At 40.0% G+C, this 20,048-nt stretch overlaps 1 protein-coding gene across 1 annotated transcript in view; it reads left to right on the top strand.

The window, feature by feature from the left end:
- pleca (plectin a) overlaps positions 1-20,048 on the top strand; it is a 296,093-nt gene that overhangs the window by 13,665 nt on the left and 262,380 nt on the right. The window contains exon 2 of the mRNA XM_069195270.1: positions 1,718-1,913. Coding sequence (XP_069051371.1) covers positions 1,724-1,913 — 190 coding nt within the window. The 5' untranslated portion in view covers positions 1,718-1,723. The remainder of the gene's footprint in view (positions 1-1,717; positions 1,914-20,048) is intronic.

Below are 20,048 nucleotides of genomic sequence, written 5' to 3'. Positions count from 1 at the left end.
TATAAATGTAGTTCTGAAATATTTTATAATTGTTAAATTACAAGGTAAATGGAAAGGTTTAGTGTCCTTATTGTACAGTACAATAGTACTTTGCTTTGCTCTGAGTGAGGTGCTGTTTTTGATGTATCCCAGATTGCCAGTAGTGAATTAAATTTTATTTGGAAAATTAAAATGGTGTCGTTGTAATTGGGCCAAAGCCAAAACTGATCACAGCATTTAATTCATTCTTCATGTCCCCCTTGGGAGTCAAAGTTATCAGAACCAGCAGTGTTCTTTCTGGAAAGTCTGCTTGGTGGCTTGTCGGTGACTCAATACTACACTCCAAAAAACATGGTATTTAATGGAAACTAATTTAAATTGCAAGAAGTGAAGTTCAGGATTTTTTATGTATTCATTATTAAATTGTAGTTAATCATGCAGGGCAAAATAATCTCAATATCCTGAGATACAGAAAGGAAAAATGTAGTTTGGGGAAAGACTGGATCTGGCAAGATCTGGAGTGTTCATGAACAGCAAATGTTTTTTACAACAGATTTTCCAGAAAAACCAAAAGAGTATAAACAGTGGTTTGAATTAGGCAGGCTGAAATCTGTGTACCACACACACAAAGCTACTGTGGGGTTCAGCCCAATGCTAGTGCCAGAACTAATGTTACTGAAGCTTCTTAGCATTTTGTAGCTGGAGGTTGTTGCTGGAGAAATAGGACTGAGGTCTATGTCTGCACTGTCATGGAGATCAGTCACTGAGGCAGATCAAGGGAGCCAAGAGTCCAGCCAGTTTACTCTGTTAGCAACCTGCCAATGTACTGTACTGTACATTTTAATGATGGATTAATCTTTAAAGGTTTCAAGATGTTTCTAAGTGGTTTATAGCAGCACAGACAGTTCATCTGCTTGCCTGCTTGTCCTTCACTCCAAAGATACATGTAACTAATATGGCTGTGAGGTAGATTTGTTTTTAGTGAATTTGAAGAGATACAATTTGAGGAAAAGTTTCATGCACAAACCTATTAGGTTGGAAAGGCTTGAGGAATTACATAGTCTAAAACTGTACTTCAGGACAGCTCCTGATGAGTCAGACAAAGGTTGCGTGGTAGTTTCAAGGAGTCGGCAGAGGTTTTTGAATCATCTGAAGTTTACACTGAGCGAAATACCATCTTCCTTTGCTTTCTGGGTGAACGCTATCCTCTCTCTGATGTTTCTTTATTGTCCCATTCACCTCAAAGTTGTGCCGATTGCATCTGTCTGTCGCCAATTTAGTTGGCAGTTTGTCAGAAAGTTGTTAAACCTGTTTATATTTGTCTGTCTTATAAATATTGTTTCTGTATCATTTGTGTACTACTAACTCAGTGAAGGATCCCATTGAAGCTGTTACATGAAGGATCCAGTGAAGTACGCAACACACAGTAGCCAAAGGGTTTGTTTCCAGCATCCATGGCTGTTGTTTTCTGTACTGGGTGCTCCTAGCCTGAATATCTGGTCCTCCTAAGGCCGTGGAGCTCAAGTTGAAAATGAAGTATTCTCCCATTTGAAGATTTGAAGGTGCACCTCCCTTGTGCCTTTATTAGGGCTTGGGGCACGTGTTTGCACCAACTAATGTGGAAATGACAACAGCTCATCAGCCCTGGTGGAGACCTCAGGCCAGAACAAGAGCGGGTTCTTCACCGCTGCCTTCACATCTGTTCCTGACCTCTCCTATTGTGTTGTTCCCGGCGCAGAGGGCGATGTCTGGGAGGAAGGAGAGGCAGGTGTCGCTGGAGGAGGAGAGCTCCAGTGAGAAGAGCAGCTCGCCCACCCCAGGGGACACCCTGCCCTGGAACCTGGCCAAGCACCAGAGGACCAAGCGCTCCAAATCCACGTCCGGCAACGGCACTGTGCTGGACCCTGCGGAGAGGGCCGTCATCCGCATCGCAGGTAGGAGCGAGTGGCAAGCGTGTGGTTGATGGGATGAGATCGATTAGTCCTAAATGGTTGTGTCATTGTCCGTTTGCTGGAATTTTGTGGATCAGCACTGATTCCAGCATTCCAGTGTCTTAAAGGGGAACGGCAGTTTCAATTCCTCAGACCAGTTATTAAATCTCGGTAACAAAATTAATTCATTGCCATTAGAGAAAAAAATACACATTTCAAATTAAGCACAAAATTGTGAACTTTGTGAAAGTTCTATAAGACGCCATGTTGTTGCAAGCTCACATGTTGCAAATTCCCTGGAATTGCGACGAGATGTGGCCCTTCCTGCTCACTAGTCACTGTAATGCCTAAGGTAATAAGATGTACAAGTGAATGAGTACAGGTTGTGCAGCAGACTTTTCACTGCAGAAATGTTCCAATGTGATCTGCATGCAGAGTTAACAAGTAGTATGTGTTGGTAAAACCTTCTCAAAATCGAAAGCAATATTCCTATTGGCTTAAAAGAGAAGTATTCACAAGCCTGTTTGTTTACAATAGGGCTGCAATACGTGAATGGAAATTCTGTTCCCTTGTTCTGAATCACAGAACATGGCAATGCGCATACCTGAAAATTTAATTTATTTTAAGGTTTTTCATGTTACAGTGTACATTTGACTTTTATTGCAGTTTGAAATGCACTCATCAATGCTGATTCTTTCTAACCCCGAAATATGAAAATAGTGTTGCATTTCCCTTTAATTAATCCCTGGTCAGCTTTAACAATGTGGACAAATAGCTTATTCCAGGCACCCACCACCCTCTGTGTAAAACACTGCCTCCTGTCCACTGTGTTTAGTGCTCTTCCCCTTAGTTTCCTCTTGTGAGTTCTCATTCATTTTCCATTGTTGACACAGGAAAAAGTATTTTGGGTTATCATTATGTTTCAGATTTTTGAGTATGTGTGTTACCAAGTCCCCTCATGACAGTTCCAGAGCAGTAATCCTTTTTTGTAACATGGGGATTACAATTGTTCACAGTATTTTAAAACAGGTCTAGCTGTACCTTTGTAACAATTTGAGCCCTGTTTTTCTTTATTTAAATGAAGTTTTATTGCTTCCCCTCATTGTCTGAAGGAGGATGGTGATGAGTCAGCATGTCCAATCACTAAATCCTTAGGGTTCTGTGAAAGAATGTAATGTAAATGCACATGAGAGCTGTGAGTACAGTATCTGTGAATACATGTTGAGGGGTCACAGTGATATGGTAACTACATGTTTCAAAATGTGTATTCTTCATTCAAACAGTTCCTTAATTGAACTTGAAAGTGTGATTCATACTACAAAACTAATAGCAATATTGTATCTCAAATGATTTACTGTAACACTTTGTTGGAAAATTAGAATTACCTTTTTACAGTGTTCATTTGATCTGGTAATAGTTTCATTAGCAGTCTTTGTGCATGAACAGAGCTAAAATGCTGCAGGACATTCTGTTGTAATACAACTGTATACCAGAGATGGACAGTTCCAGTCCACTAGGTCTGTCCCTGAATATAATTACCTAATTAAACTAATTATGTTAGTTTATTGGGTAAGTGTATGTTACAAATTAAAATAACAGCTGTCTAATCTATAGACATTGGCCTTTGATGACTTGAGCTGCTCATCCCTCCTATACACAATAAATATACAGATGGCCTGATAGAAGTCTCCTTTCAAAACTACATATCCATGTTCATTACGCCTGAGCACCGCAGGCTGTGTGTTCATGGCCGTGCCCTTGGGAACTGCGGTTCACCAGTTCTCTTTTGGAGCTGCCTGACAGCTGGTCTTTCCAGCGCTGGCGCTTGCTGCACCCCAACGAAATTAAAATGTTGTCCAGCTCTTTTTGTTGACAGCGAGGCGAAATGTTCAGTAGGATTCTCCTGATGGTTCGGGCATACACGGGGGGGGGGTGGGGTGGGAGAGCTTCAATTTTGAGCTCTGCTGCTTTGACTGCCTTTTCGCAGTACTCCCGCAGTAGGTTTATTACGTCCACCTATAGCAGTTACAAGCACAGAACTGCAACAGGCAAACAGTAGGCGCAGGTCAGGGTGTCACCTGTGTGGCTTGGATTGCAATCATTGTGTGAGCTGGTACTGTATCTCTCAGCCCTGCCCTGGCTTCCCAGGGTAAAGGCATCTAAGCAATCAACTTCCCCTACACCCTCTTTGCTGTAGGGCTGCAGGGAAAATGCCCTCATTAATTAAAATATCACTCTGTAACTTCTTGCAATTTGCATCGTATGACAGGATAGAAGCTGTGAGTCAGGAAGAAACCATGAAAGGCTTTTCTGTTCCTACAGGAAAACTGTTTAGGAAACTGCTGTGATTTGAGCAGTGATAAACAGTAAACAAACTTGCAGGAAAAATAAGCTTTTGTTTTTAGTACAAATCTAAATATGTAACACATAATGGGCCTTGCATATACTGTAGGTCTTGATTCAGATGTTGTAAGCAGCAGGGGTGGGTGGATGAATGAATAAATCCAGTGCATAGATTCTACTGTTCTCCTTTCCAATGCATTACACAACTGTGAAAATGACACCTCAATACTGCAGTTTTTTTAGAATCTGAAAGCCACTGAAAATCTGTAATTAGTACAGTCATGTGATCTATCTGCCACCCACCTTGCTGTTTCATTGCTTTTTATATTGTTCTGTTCTTCCAAGATACCAGGGATGCGTCTTCCCGAATTAAAAAGGAAGAAAAGGAATAAGACTCCCCCGAATTAGCCGAAACGACGGCTCTGCAGGCGCTGCTTGTTAAAAAAGAGAGGGCACCAGCTAGCTCCCAGATTGCGTGGACTTGCACGCTCGGATATCAACCTATTCAGTAATCGATCCTGAAGCTAAACATGATCTCGGGTTGATCGAAGGCTATAGAAAAATACTTGAGCGGTGATCCTGGAGGGTTTGCAACAGATGGCTACTGAGCCATTCGCATAGCAAGTTTGTGGATCCAGTCAGATTCTTGGCAAGGACAACCCTCGTGTGTTTTCCAGCTTTTGCAGTGTGGAACTGGGCAGTGGACAGAGCACATGGACTCTAAGGAGACTGCTCTTCTGGAGGCAGTTTGTTTTCAAGCGTCTCTGATACACTAGTAGACAATTGTATTCATAAGAAAACAGGTCATCTGACCTATTTGCTATTCGAGGGGATCTAAGCAGTGGTTTTAGCTAGGTTATATCCCAACAACCACACAAAGCGTGAAGCAAGGAAAACAGTGAGAGCGGATGGCATCAACTCCTTCCTGTTGTACCTTACTATGCTCAAAGTGCTTTATGGTTATAGTGGCCAGTGTCTGTTTGCTGTGTTGCAGGAGACAAAGGAGCTCATTAGGTCTGAAGAGTTTGCTTTACTGGATGAAATAACAGTGCTCTTTTATTAAAGAACACCAACATTCTCTGAAGGATTTCCTTTCTTGGATTGTGCACATGGGTGAGAGCACACACGACTGTGCTAGACTCCCTTTTTGTGATTGATGTTTAGTGGCAGGGGGTAGCGACAGTTTAGAGGTTTTGTTTTATGACAGTTATGCCAGTGCTGAATCTATTCTGTTTCTATTCTATTTCTATTTTCAGCTAATGTTACAACTGATCCATTTTGTATTTATCTTTTGAAATTCAGAATCGGCGATTATTTCTAATTTTTTAATATTCCCAGCCATAAAAACGCTTTTTTGCGTCTCTACCTGCCACTAGAAACACTGTCTCCGCACACAGGGAAGCATGAGGAGATGTGTGCAGACTCTTCCACCCCGCCCACCTTCAAGCTACTCCTCTCTTAACACATCACAGGATAATTTATTATTAATGGTAATAAGTAAAGTTTAAAACAAGCAAACTCTTTCAAACAGAGAATGTTTGTAAAAAAATATTGTACTATCCTCAGTAGTGTGTTTTGTTTAGCATTCAAGGGCTTCTGCAAATGTGTTGTCTATGTTTTCATTTAAGGCGGCTGATCGCTCATGGGCCTCTGTAATAAACACACATTTTATTTAAGTCAAGCCAGCTCTCAGAAAGCCTCAAACCTCTGGAATCTCTAGAAAAGGCCATGTGTCCTTCATGGGGCTCAGGTCTCCTGCCAGTGTTTTTCAGAATGGCTCACAACTCCAGCACTGGCAGTGTCCTTTGTCTGGTGCCCTGACAGGAGCTGATTCAGTTTGTTCAGATGAGAGAGAGCCAAGACATTTATGCCCATTCAGACTGAGTTTCAACAAACCTAAATTATCTGCAAAGCTTTTGACTTCTTCAAGCAGGGAGAATGTAAAAAATAGTTGGTTTTTCTTTTGGTTTTCTTTATAGATCATATAGTATGTGAAAACGTTTTGGTACACTGTAGTACAGTTACGGATTATGCACATATACATAAATTTATATTAAATGAACGTGTTCAAATTACGATTGGTTGTATCAGTTTCAGGAAGCCAATTCTCCAGAAAACATAAGACATCAGTTTGCAGTTCTAATCTAGCAAATCTAATTAGCAATCACCTTGAGAGAAAAACATCCATTGTTTATATATTACCAATTAACTGGCTGAGAGCTCTCTAATGAAACAAATAGGATCCCACTTCCCCGAATAACACAAACGCTGTAGAAACGTGTATGTAAATCTAACGGTTATGAATGTGTTTGTAATTATACCTTGTTGTTTTTTCACTCTGCTCATTTATGAGTTTTCTTTTTAAAAGAAGTGTCTTCTTCTAAAGAGAAGTTTTATTTTTTAGCCAAATATTTTGCTTTTTAGCACAGTTAGACCCTGTTAATAAAATTAAAGCAAAATCCACAACATGTCTTCCTTGTTTATTTTACACAGTAATTATGTGGATTCACATAAAGTAACTGCTATACAGAATACAGTCTTCAAGACACAAAGGTGTGTTGTAGTTTGTACCTTTTCTGCTTTTTTTGCAAGACTCCGCTTGTGTCCTGTGGTACATTGAGCATCTTCTCTTTATAGGGAACCTTTCAGGTGGGTTTGAATTTACTTCATTTTACTTGGATGCCAGGTAGTTCTTCAATAATGGATAATTGCAGCCATGATTCATTTAGCATCGTCAGTATTTTTGCTTTGTCCTTTGACAGGTCAGGTGTCATTTCTGTGCTTGTACAGACCAGGACAAGTGGACTTTGTGAGGACCAAACAAGGGGGTGCTTTCTTCTGCCTTTTGGGGAGATGAAAAGAACTCGGTGTTGTGAATGAGGAACATGTTTGGAGTCTAAGGATGTATGGAAGAAAAGTCTCAGTGTGCTCATGGGGTTTGCTTGTTCGAAGTGGCATTTACAATGGCTTTGTTCCAGATACGTGCAGCATGAGTTCCGTGGGCGACTCTCCTCCTCACACTGTATGTGCTCTTGGAAAGTGCTTGCAGTGAGCTAATTGCTTGTTTTGTACTGTGTGACATGCATTCTGTGTTCGAGTTAACCCCCTTCGAAAGGCACGATTCTTAAGGCGCATGACCCTAATGTGTGTGAAGGATTTGAAGCTAATGGCTTAAAAAAATAACCTGTTATCTTTTGGGATGAAATCGCCAACTTGAAGTGTTGCATATGATGCCAAGGAGATAATAATAAAGTAATTGCATGGCATGAACAGTAGGAGGAGACCCTGTTAATAAACCAATGAAGTTCAGCCCCACCTGGGTGACAGGCAACAGCTCCTCTGCACCTGCAGCCCCACAGCATGGCAGATCAGGAGGAGAGCAGAGGCATTAGGGGCCTGTAGTGAATTTCAGCCAGGACATCAGTGTTAATAACCCTTCTTTTGTTAACAGTGTTGTGGAATTTTTAATGACCAAACAGTCAAGACCTTTGTTTAGCATCAAGTTTTGTCTCCATCGAACCAGCCTAGGTGAAAGAATCAGTCGGTGGAGGATGGGTTACTTCATTTCAGCCTCACGCCTGGTCCACTCCGTTCTAATAGCTGTTCTGTCCATATATGTGATACATAATATAGTTAGTAATGTCAAATATTATGTCAGGCAAGTCAAAGAATAGAAATTTAGTGTTTTTATATTTGAACATTTCAACAGTTCCTGGCACAGCTGGCAGAGGTGATTTGTGTTTCATGTGGGTAAATAGTTTTATAATACTCCAGTAGATTCCAGTAGGGTGTGAGGTTTGCAGTCAAATTGTTTTCTCAGCATCTCATGAGAAGAATCCTCCTTCAACCTCAAGGTGTAAGAACTGCTTAATCTTTACTCTGGGTTGGAAACAAGTCACACCAACACTTCCTGTACTCCAGTGATTCTGTCACACCATCACTTCCTGTACTCCAGTGAGTCTGTCATATCGTGACTTCCTCTACTCTGGTGATTCTGTCACACTTCCTCTACCCCAGTGATTCTGTCACACCATCACTTCCTCTTCCCCAGTGATTTTGTCACACTTCCTCTACCCCAGTGATTCTGTCATATCGTCACTTCCTCTATTCCGGTGATTCTATCACACTTCCTCTCCCCCAGTGATTCTGTCACACTTCCTCTCCCCCAGTGATTCTGTCACACCACCACTTCCTCTCCCCCAGTGATTCTGTCACACTTCCTCTACCCCAGTGATTCTGTCACGCCATCACTTCCTCTCCCCCGGTGATTCTGTCATATCGTCATGCCTAGTTTGGAAAGACCCCTGCACCCCTGTCTACACAACATGTCCTGTCTGTGTAAAAACTGTCTTTGCATTTATTTCTCACATTGGTGCCTTGTGTTTTGTTCACCGAATGTGATATGAAATAACTGTGGGCCTTCCGTATTTATTCCCTTTCGAATGTGAAAAGCCTCAGTCAGAGCTCTTTGTCTGCTGTGCTCTTTAGCCCAGAGCAGCTCCCACTCTTGGCCTGGCCGTGTTCCTGAGCCACCCATGCAGACCAGGCTGAGATTCACTCAGCTCTAAAGCCACAGCACCTAGGAAACACTCAAGACTGTCACCATGTGGTTGTAGGAGGTGTGCTCTGTTCCACAAAGAACTAGTGTTTTTCAGGGAGTCTGTGCATTTGTGTTTTTTTATTTTAAGAAACTGTTTTGAGCAGTTGTACATACAGTATACGGTGTAATTTTTTGCATCACATTAGTCTAGTTTAGAGTTTCTTGAATAGATTCTGCCTGCAATTTTTCCAAATACGGATAGAATTTTGCTTTTAAATTTTTAAAACCCAGCTCAACAGTGTTCACAGTGAATATTTACTTTGAGAGAAAGCGTTCTGTTGAGACTGTGCAAAGAAACATTTGAATTTTGCAATTCATGTACAGAGCTGATATTGGGCTAAACGTTCTGCATGAAACATTTGATACAAGAGCCTCTTTCATATGTTCCCTGATATCCATGGCAGATGAACAGATTAGCTGCTGGTGTCACCTCTTCTGAGTACTCTTCTGAGTTTTTACTTATATAGGCAGCTGAAAAATCAAGAATTGCATGAAGGTTTTTGTAGCAGAAAATGATAAATGCTGTGTATTTTAAGCACCAACAACAGTTACAAATAGGGAGGAGGGTGTTTTCCTTTCACTCTCTGGGCTGGGACAGGATAGCTCTTGTGGAGATGGGAGGGGTGTTTGGTTGAGTTGTAAAATGACCTTTAGCTTTGGAGCAGCTGCTTGTTCCCTGATAGGAGTGGTGACCTGCAAGCTAAAGACACTGATGGCTGTGAGTAACTTTTACCACAGGGTGTGTGCTGTCCTTTGATCCTGACCTGCTCTAGAATCTGAGGAATGTCAAATGTTTGTTGATCAGACAGCGGCGATAGCTTGAGCACACTCTAGTGGACAGCTCTTCCAAGACATTCTTATAGAAAAGGTAGCGATTCCCCTCCTGTGTTGTTTGGCAGAACATGATAGCATTTGTCTTAGGACAGCGCAGAAGTCTGTTGATGGGAAGACTATACACTGAAACCTCAAATTGTTTATCATCTCAGTTTTGACTAAATTCCACTTCTGAACCCACCTATTGAGTCCCTAAGAAAGATGTCCCGGAAACTCTTGGGTGTTTTAACAGATTACCCTCTTAATGCAGAAGTAAACCACTGGAATGAAATGATGGGTCAGGGGGTCAGAACCCGTATTATAAGGGTGAGCATATTTTTTTCTTCAAAAAAGATGCAAAAGACACAAAGCAGTCTGAGTTTGCCACAGAGTCATTTTACAGTATATCTGGACTAAAACTGAAACAGATTTTGAATTGGGCACATGCTTACCTCTGACAGCAACAGGATTGTGTTTTGGTGTGCTTGGAGAAACAGACCTCCACAACTGTGTTATAAATCAACACCTCTTTGTGAGGAATATTTGTTAAACATCACCTTCCGACCACAGCAGACATGAAAACTGTCTCGAATGTTTGAACTCAAACAGTACTGCTGTTCTTCTCTGGCTGGTACTGTCCAGTTTACTGGTTGCCTTTTTTTCCCAAGCTCTATCCAGTGCCCCAAGAGTTGTACTAGATGGGGCAGTCTGGATAGCTCATACGTCAGAAGTGCTCTGGTGAGGAATCCCATGCCAGTGACCATCATTATGCTTATGAGTCCATATTGCTTCTGTAAGTCCAAACAGGCTGCTCAGAAATGTGCAAGAGAAAGAGGGAGTGTTTCTCTTTCCATCTGCTATTCATTCAAATATATTTGTAAAATCCTAAATGATAGTGTCCTTAAAAACCTAAGGACAGTTATGGAGGTTCCCAAAGGGTCTTTTTTTTTTCCAGCAGCAAGAGGTCATGTTGCAGTGAATGCAGGGCCTGTGCTTGGCTACTGAGGTCTAAAGAATGTCATTGTCATCTTCCTGGCTGAGGTCCAGACAGGCCTGTGCTGTGTGTGGCTGTGACACGGGAGCCAGATTCACACGCTGTGATGGATCGCGTTTGACTCTTTGTGCTGGAGATGGGTGAAACCTCAAGCCAAAAACTTTTCCCGTGCTTTCGCTCAGGACTGTGACAAGCCAGCTCTGTGTAGCTGCTGTATTAATCACAAGCCCCCTGTCTTGGAGGAAGATTAAAACCCCCTTGCAGTCAACAGCATACGGAGCCTCAGTCTCAAGACGGGACGGTTACAGGGTCCCAGAGGCAGGGGAAACAGAACGTTTACAGAGGAATGTTTTCACATACATTTTCCTTTGACCTGCATTTCTCCCTGTCTCCACTTGGGGTCAGTGTCTTAAGGGAATGTACAGCAAAAGGACAACATTCAACCATTTTCATGCTTCATTTTTACAAGCATATTTACAGTTTTTTTCTAGACCGGGAACTGTTATTTCATGAGGACAGTCTTGCTGGGTTTGCAATTCAGATTTTTTGCAAAAGCTCTGGAAAATTGGGAGAGAGTTTTGCTTTGGAAAAAAAGAAATGTTTGATAAATATCTTGACATTGCTTATGGTTTATATTTGAATAAGAATATATTTTCTCCTTTTCAATGTAAATATTTTGTGCAAGGCAGGTTTTCTTGCTCAGACATTTCAAACAGTTCAACAGCCTTCAACTACTTTTGCAATCTTGTGTGCTTATTCTCCAGCTTAATTATAGCATGAGCTGAAGTAAACAGATGTGCACGTGAAAAGCATTTTCTGAAAATGAAGGATTGTCAGAAAGCAGAGCCAGCACTGTATTTGTACGTAATCTTTATCACCCTCTGACCAACTTAATCAGGTTTGCCCTCACCTGGAGTTTCTGGGAATTGCTGTCCTTCTGCTACTCAAAGGGGGTGGGATTGTGGATTTCATGTGGATTTCATTATCCTCATAAGTGTTGTTTTCCCATGTAATTTTCAGATGTTGGCATACATTTATCATATTCAGCTGATGCAAATGCTCACATAGAACAGTGCCCTAGGGAAAGGCACTGATGCACAACAAAGTGAATACAATAATAATAATAATAATTGCTTACACTTATATAGCGCTTTTCTGGACACTCCACTCAAAGCACTTTACAGGTAATGGGAACTCCCCTCCACCACCACCAATGTGCAGCCTCCACCTGGATGATGCGACGGCAGCCATAGTGCGCCAGAATGCTCACCACACATCAGCTATCAGTGGGGAGGAGAGCAGAGTAATGAAGCCAATTCATAGATGGGGATTATTAGGAGGCCATGATTGGTAAGGGCCAATGGGGAATTTGGCCAGGACACCGGGGTTACACCCCTACTCTTTTCGAGAAACGCCCTGGGATTTTTAATGACCACAGAGAGTCAGGACCTTGGTTTTACGTCTCATCCGAAGGACGGTGCCTGTTTGCAGTATAGTGTCCCTGTCACTATGCCCTGTCACTATACTGGGGCATTAGGACCCACATGGACCACAGGGTGAGCACCCCCTGCTGGTCCCACTAACACCTCTTCCAGCAGCAACCTTAGTTTTCCCCAGGAGGTCTCCCATCCAGGTACTGACCAGGCTCGCACCTGCTTAGCTTCAGTGGGTTGCCTGTTGTAAGTTGCAGGGTGATATGGCTGCTGGCATAGTAGCCTACTACTAATTAATTAATACATTTGTGTTATATTTAATTGTGGCATGGTAGCATAAATATAAGTATACCACTGTGTTCTTGTATTATCTCTACAGGTCCTGGAATTATGATAAAAAATATTTTTTTAGACATCCTGAAAATTAAATGATGATCCCAAGGGAGAGAGAGAAAAAGAAGCATTCACTGTGGGCTTTATTTGTAAAAAAAAGAACTCTGACCACTGTGTTTAAAACATTTGTTTTCTTGAGAAAGATGTTTTCAAAGTAATCTGTCAGAAAGCTGATTCAAAGTCTCCAGTGACGTCCCCAGCAGCATTTCACTGGCAGATTGCTTCTCCTTTCAAAATTTAACACTCCCTAAAATATTTAATGAAATTGCTTGTTCTGTGAGGACAACACTGATCCAAGCAGCAAGAGTTTGTTTATTGCACTGTTGATTTTCTTAGACTTTACTGCATCATGCCATATCTTAGTAGATAAGTCATGATGCAGTAAAGGCTAAGAAATCCCTCCTGAGCAGGTCTTTAGTGAGCCTTTATTGCCCACTAGCTTGTTGTATTACCTCTGTAGCTCAGAAGCCCCTTCATTCAATGTCTCTCTGAGTCTTGCGTCAAGCCAAATCTTTGGGCAGCACTATGACAGCAGGCATGAGTGGAGGCTCGTTGTAGCTTCAGAAACGCTTCCTTGCCATTCATTGGATTTCATGTTGCTTAATGAATGGATGGGTGCCAGGTACTTATTTGGCAGAGTGACAATAGAGAGCAGAGTACGGGAAGTGGCGTGTGTGTGCTTCACTGTTCTGTCTGATGTGTCAGGAGGGCAGAAAGTGAATTTCCAGCCTGAACCATCGCTTCTCTTGATTTCTGTCTAGAACCCCTGCAGACTGAAGTGAATTAGGAAAATGTGTTATTTTTTTACTTTTATTGTAAAAAACAGTGGAATTGCCAGTCTCCCAAAATGGACATAATGGTATGGCATGTATGTACAGTATATGTTGCAGGCTCCACATTGCCCCATGGGATTTTGTACATTATTAACCTAGGTGTTCCTCATTTTGCGTAGTTCACCCAGGAAGGTCAAGGTATTTTACTTGTCTCTGACTAGAGAAGGTTATTTAATTGGCTCTTGCTATTTTTTCTCGTAAACATTCCATCTATGTCTTGAAAGCAAGGCAATGACTTGGTACAGAAAGGGTGACCAATCCTAACTCTGACTGTAAGGAGTACCTGTACTGTACATGGAAACAATCAGTGAGCAGTGAGTTAGTGTCAGCAGTGAAATCTAATGTGATCATTGCTTAGCTCTCAAAAGTACAAGAAAAATACTAGTAAGTAAAGTAGCTGGCTTTTTAAAATGTCTAAAAACATTTGAAAACTTTTGTTTTGAAACAAAATGGCCAAGACACCCAAGTATAGGAAGAGAATGAAATGTTATGATCAACATGGCTTAAAGAATTTCATATACTCTAGTAAACTCTTGAAGCTCCAGTGGACTGCATGTGCATTAAAGACCTGAAAGTTCAGGTTCAGATCCCATCAAGAAGCTAAAACAGCTTCTTTTGTGGTAATTGGCATGTACAGTAAATCTTAAACTCGGAGACTATGTAAGTGTGTCTTTGGCTGGACTCCAAAACCACCAGCAGCAAAGTTTCAAAATAAGTGAAGGCTGACACAAATAATTGGATAGAGTAAAGGACTTATCAATGCAAATTCTGTTATACTGTTAGCACATACTGTATATATTTAAATACATTAATCCCTGGTCATGGTCAGTTTTTCTTATTGGAAAAATATAGAAATTTAGACGGAATAAATAATAAATTAAATAAATAATAAATAAATAATAAATTAGGCTGGAAATGTTGTTTACCTAGCTTAGACAGGTAAATTTTCTGAATCTAGATGTGTGTCATCTAGTTTATATTTCATCTGGACCCTTAGCTACAAAATCTTAAATTTCTTCACCAGGTTGTTTAAGTATCTTTTGTGTATCAGAAACAAGCAGGGCTGGTTGAGCACAGTAACAGTCACCTACTGTATTAATTAGGTAAATGAGGTCTTGGTGAACTAAAAACAAGAGGGGATGGATTTTTAGACAGGACAAAAACTTCTTAAATACGAAAAGCAATAATAACATCAATGTATGAGGAAGAGTGAAACAAGTGTTTCTTGTCCTGAGTCAAAAGTGGGAGTTTGAGAGTCTGGGCAGGTCTGTGCAGAGCAGTTTCTTTGTTCTGCTTGTTCTGCTTCCTGTAGAATGCATTAAAAAATCACAGGTGAGAGCAATATGCAACCTGCAGATTTTTAATCTTTCACTTGTTGCCCTGTGAGCTGTGGTGGATGTAGTGCACATAAAGGTATTATTTATTATTATTTTATTGTGCCATCTTTAATCATTTATTATCATTACTTAAAGTTATGCTCATTTTTGGGTGAGTGTTAAGATCTCTGCTCTACAGCTCCTCGAGTGGCAGTAATCATCTGGGAGCTCTGATTAAAATGGAGGTTGGATCACCCCCATTGGGACATTCTGAGCACTCTGAGGGGCAGAAACAATTTAACATGTTGCACCTTCTAATCCCGAGTGCTGGGCTGTACAAGGTGAAATGTGCATTCAACACTGACTTTTATCAGCGCATTGATACGAGTTGAAATCCTGCTGGGGCGCATGGTTGTCATTTCCAAATGAACCCTTTGATTTTTGTAGGTGTTTTTTATTTGATTTTATTTGCACTTGCGTGGGCCTGTTCAGTCTTCCTTGAAGATGGAATTTACACATTAGACACAAAGAGTTTCCAATAACAGAGTTGTTTAGGGTGGAGTAAGGAGGGAAGCAGGACTGAGGGAGAAGGAAAACATATTTAATCTATTTCAGGTTTTACAAGCTGCTGGCTGTTGTAAAAATCACAGCAACAAAGCTGCGAGGCAGTGCTTGTAACATTATTTGAAGTTCACCCAATAGTCTATTTACTGAGCCTGTTGCACGTCCGAATCATCTAGCATTGAGGGGGTGACAGAGCTGTAGCTAGACAAACGATAATTGGAGTGCTGAAAGTCCAGACAAGGGCTACAGGACTCATTCCTGGGCTTAAGGAGATGTCATGGGTTTCAGAAATAGATGTTCAAGAAGACTTTTGATATGAAACATTTTTAAGGGAAGGTTAGTTCAGGTAGTAAAGATGATGTTCAGATGATGTTCAGTAAGTAGAACGCAAATTTAAAAGAATGTTTTAAAATGATACTAAAAAAAACATTTTAAATGAGATAATTGGTGCCTGGAAGGGAGGCAGGGATACTGGGATCCTTAAGAACCCAACTATTAAAGTCTAGAAAGCCAAAGGTTAGTTAATGGAAAAATCAGGCAAAAAGTTGTATGGTCTTTTCTTGTCATTCATTTTTCTTCAGGTTCTGATTAGCATTTTGTTTTATATGGAATAAGTGAATATGGAAAGGTTGGAACTATTTTTTAATAAGAGGGAGTGACAAACTGATGTCATGCAGGTTTCATACAGGTGTGATCTGTATTAGCAAATATCTATGTCAGTGTAGTAATGCACACATACAATGGTCAGTTGTCATTTATCTTCTTTTCTTTCAAAAGGACAGCATTTTCTAGAGCAAAGTAACGACTGCGTCATAAATACCTGTTATTTTCTCTTTAAGATTCCACTGCAGGAACTGCAGCTTGAATATTTTTACAATTGTTTTGTTCTCACAAGTTTCTCCTGAATTTGATTTGATATTTTCAGTCAATATTATTATTAGAATGTCTTAGTTGTCTAGGGGCTGTAAGTTGAAAATCAGACACCTAACATTCTCAGGTTTTTTTTAAGACTCTCTTGTGGCACTGCTAATCATGGAAGACTTCACTGGTTATTTTCCAAAGATAAAGCCATGAGTTTAATAAAGTTTTATGTTAGTATTGCAGTTAAAGTCTTCTGTACTTTGAAACATTTTGCATTTACATTGAAATTCTGGTCTGGAAAAAAATCTGTTAACTCTACAGTTGTTTTTTTAGCTGTCCTTTGACAAATGATTTTGTATCCTCAGTCACAGCAGCTTACAAATATGCCATTAGTAGTTGGAAAGTAAAATCCTAAACCTAGTATTTAACTCGGAACAGTTTATTTCTCCATCAACCAGCCTTCAAGGTTTATTGTGCCAAACTCAAATAGCAAATCATTTAATTGAAAGAGAAACAAGCAATATTCAGATTTTTAGACATCAAATACCTGGAAAATTGAGATTTTTAGTGTTACCTAATTTGGATACATATTCCTGTGTGCAAATGTGATTAGCATATTTAGCATTCCAGGATCTACTTTAAGTCCAGTGATGGCATGTGAGGGTGCAAAGCATGATGGGAAAGAAGGATTAATGACTCATCTTTGACAATACTTCAGTGACTACAGACTTTGGTGTATTCTCTCCCAATACTTCATTTCTGATGGGATTTCCTGACATTTGCATTTCTGATGTCAACAACCTAGACAACTAAGATTTTAGAAAATATAGTCATGAAATGTATTTCAATCTGAACCTGGAACAGACATCACATTTCTTCTTCTGGTTGTGGGTCACTTCAATCTGATGAAGATCTGGTTTTCAAAACATTTCTTTCAGTGGTTCTGTTGTAACTGGATACATTTATAGGCTTAAACAGTGTGTGGTCATTTGGGACTTGTATGTTTTCTAACAGAACACCTCATGAGTCTTGCTTGTCAGCCACTTTGTGAAGCACAACACTGCTTTTGATGTCTGTTGAGATTGATTCAGTCCTGTTATCTACCACAGAAAAATGTGAGTCAGTATTTGGAATGTGTGTGTTTGGAGGAGTGCAGAACAGATGAGGTAAAATGATCCTAGATGCTCTCAGAGTAAACACAGGGAAGACTGCCTTTTCTCAAACCTCCTTCACATTGTCACTCTGCTCCCGAAGCTTAATTTACTCCAGTTGAAGGGTGTCTTAAATACTGCCATTTAAGTTGGAAAAATTATTCTTTCAGTGCCAAATCTGAAAAGGTATTATGGATAAAACCATTTCCCCCTCCCTTTCGTGCTGCATTCTGTATGGAGAATGCATCCCCTATCAACAGCACTTTCCATAGATATTGTTTTACGCCATGTGTTTTGCTCTTTTGCATTTTAACTGAGAATGAAATTTGAAAAAAAAAGGAGGAAAATGCAGTTTCACAATTTCTGTTGATTTTATTTATAATGTTTAATCAAGATCAAATCAAAACATTGAAACACCTGCTAATAGCAGATTCCAAACTAATTTCACACATGCCAGAGAAAGCTGGTGTATTATCCCATACATAGTGTAGCTATAGTAAATTGTAGAGTGTTGCCTTCACTGCCTAAAAGCGAAGTTGTTTAATTTAAATAGGAGTTACATCACATTGCCAGTCAACTGACTGGAGATTCTAATAGTTGATGAGTGCTGTCTGTTGGAATAAAAAGAATGCTTTGTTAAACAGAATTTTAGTTTTAAGCTAAGAAATGTGTAATGCTGGAGCTATCCCATTCCTTTTTTATCTGTTTCTGATAGTAACTGCATCAAAATTCACCTTCCCTTAGTGAAAGCATTTAATGAGCAACAGTTAACATGTTCATCAGAAAATAAGCCGTGCTTCTTCAGCACAGACCATTAAAGATATGTAGGAATTGATTTTACATATTTCAAAGTGTCTTTAGAAATAGACACCAGGATAAATGAAAAATACATTTTTCATGTTGTTGAAGCCATTTCAATGATATATTACTGGTACTTCTATTTAAAAATGGATAAACTTATTATTACACAAATTAAATGCTACAAACAGAATGTTGTAAATAACTCTTTAGTGGACATTTAAAAGCATGCCTGGGCAGAAGGATAAAATTTAGCCTGGCAGAATTCAATCCAAATGTTGGAGGAGTTGGGAGTGGAGTCATTCTAGGCAGAGTAAACAGCTGGATTACCTAATATACAGAGTTTTTAAGACTTGAATTATGGATCCTAGCAGGAGAATGGACAGACATGTATTTTCCTGATACAGAAGGCATAAATGCAAAAGGCTGAAGTTCTGTATAAATCCTTTTTCCTTTATTTACATATATCTGCATCTATTATGCATGATTTTATAGTCAAAGGCGATGCATAAAAATGTCTGAAAAAAAGCTGGAAAATGTGTGAATCAGGATCTTGAGCAATTGACACAATATCAAGCCTCAATACTTGCTTCAAGCACAGAACCTAAAACTGAAGGACTCTTTTGGAAAGTAGCAGCAGATGGATTTAGAATATAGATGGCTAATACTCTTACTGTTATTATTGCAACATCCATTGCTATTCCTTTCACTATTATTACTTTAAGTTTTGCTATTCTTATCACTATTATTATTACTGTTTCTGTTATTATTACTGTACAAGTTGTCATTACTGTCAATATTATTACTATACCGGCAGTATATAATGATGAGTTTCCACCATTATTATTATATCTAATGCTATTACTGTTATTGATGTAGTCAGCATTACTGCTATTATTTATTCTTACTATTGCTTTTACCGTGCCTATAAAAATTCATAGCTATGCATCTGTTTTTGTTTATAAGAGAATGACACCCTGAAACTGTAAAAGTTTACAACACGTTTTGTAATGCTAGTTAAGAGCACCTGTAGGCATTTTCTTTTTTGTTTTGTGAAAATTTGAAAAGCAAGGTAAAGCCTCACACTCCATTGCACTCCCAAAGGCAATTATTGTTTCTTTTCTATGAAAGCCAAATGAGTTCATGTATGGATTTAAGTAATGATTTATTTGGTAACACTCAGTGTTTGTTTTGCAGTAAACGCATCACAGGGGACAGTCTTTCTGAATACAGCTGTCTCTGTTGTTCAGTACTGGCCAGGAAACATAATGGTTTCCGCGTCGTTCTGTGCAAAACGGGTCCAGTTACCGAGTAAAGCCTGCTATCTGGAAGTAGATCGTGTTACGTAACTGTGTATTTATATGCACTGTTCTATAGTAAGCCACTGAGGCAGTTTGCATAGGTCTCAGCTGGTACTCGATCAGTCAAATCTCTGCCAATATTAAGGAAGAGTAAAAGACAAGGCTCTTAGAAAGGATGGTAAATGTTATGGCACTTTACTCCTCACTTCCCTGTGTCTTTCACATACATTAGCTTCACTTATGTGTTACCACACTAGACTGTGCTACCATGATTGTGATTCACAACAGTTCAAGCATAGACTATCGAACAGGACTTGATACCCAACAGGTCAGGAAGTGCCAGTGCTGTAAATCTGTGCTCACGTTCAAGTGAACCCAGCAGTCTGCCTGGCTTGACATGTGAAACATAACACCTGCTTATGCCAGGACCTGTATTAGTATGCAGAGAAGAAGAGCCTCAAACCCAAGCACATGCCTCATGTCCTTGTGTTCCTTCTTCCATGACGCACCAGCAAAGATGAACTCCGAGCCGGCCTTGCATGGTTTGACGTGTTGTAATTTCTTCTGCGATTTCTCCTGTGATTTTCTTTTGCAGCCCCAGTGCACTGTGGTCATGTTTCCTAGTGAATTTCATTTCAAGCACATTGTTGTTCCCTGAAGAGGAGCTGACAGCTGTGCTCAGAACCCTTGTTATAGTCCCAGTTAGCAGGCAAGTCCATGGAGAAAATTCAGGGAGAG

The sequence above is a fragment of the Lepisosteus oculatus genome, chromosome 10 (assembly GCF_040954835.1).
Source record: "Lepisosteus oculatus isolate fLepOcu1 chromosome 10, fLepOcu1.hap2, whole genome shotgun sequence".
NCBI classification, from domain to species: Eukaryota; Metazoa; Chordata; class Actinopteri; order Semionotiformes; family Lepisosteidae; genus Lepisosteus; species Lepisosteus oculatus.
The sequence above is the reverse complement of the archived record's forward strand: the minus strand, read 5'-3'. Positions and strand labels throughout refer to the sequence as shown.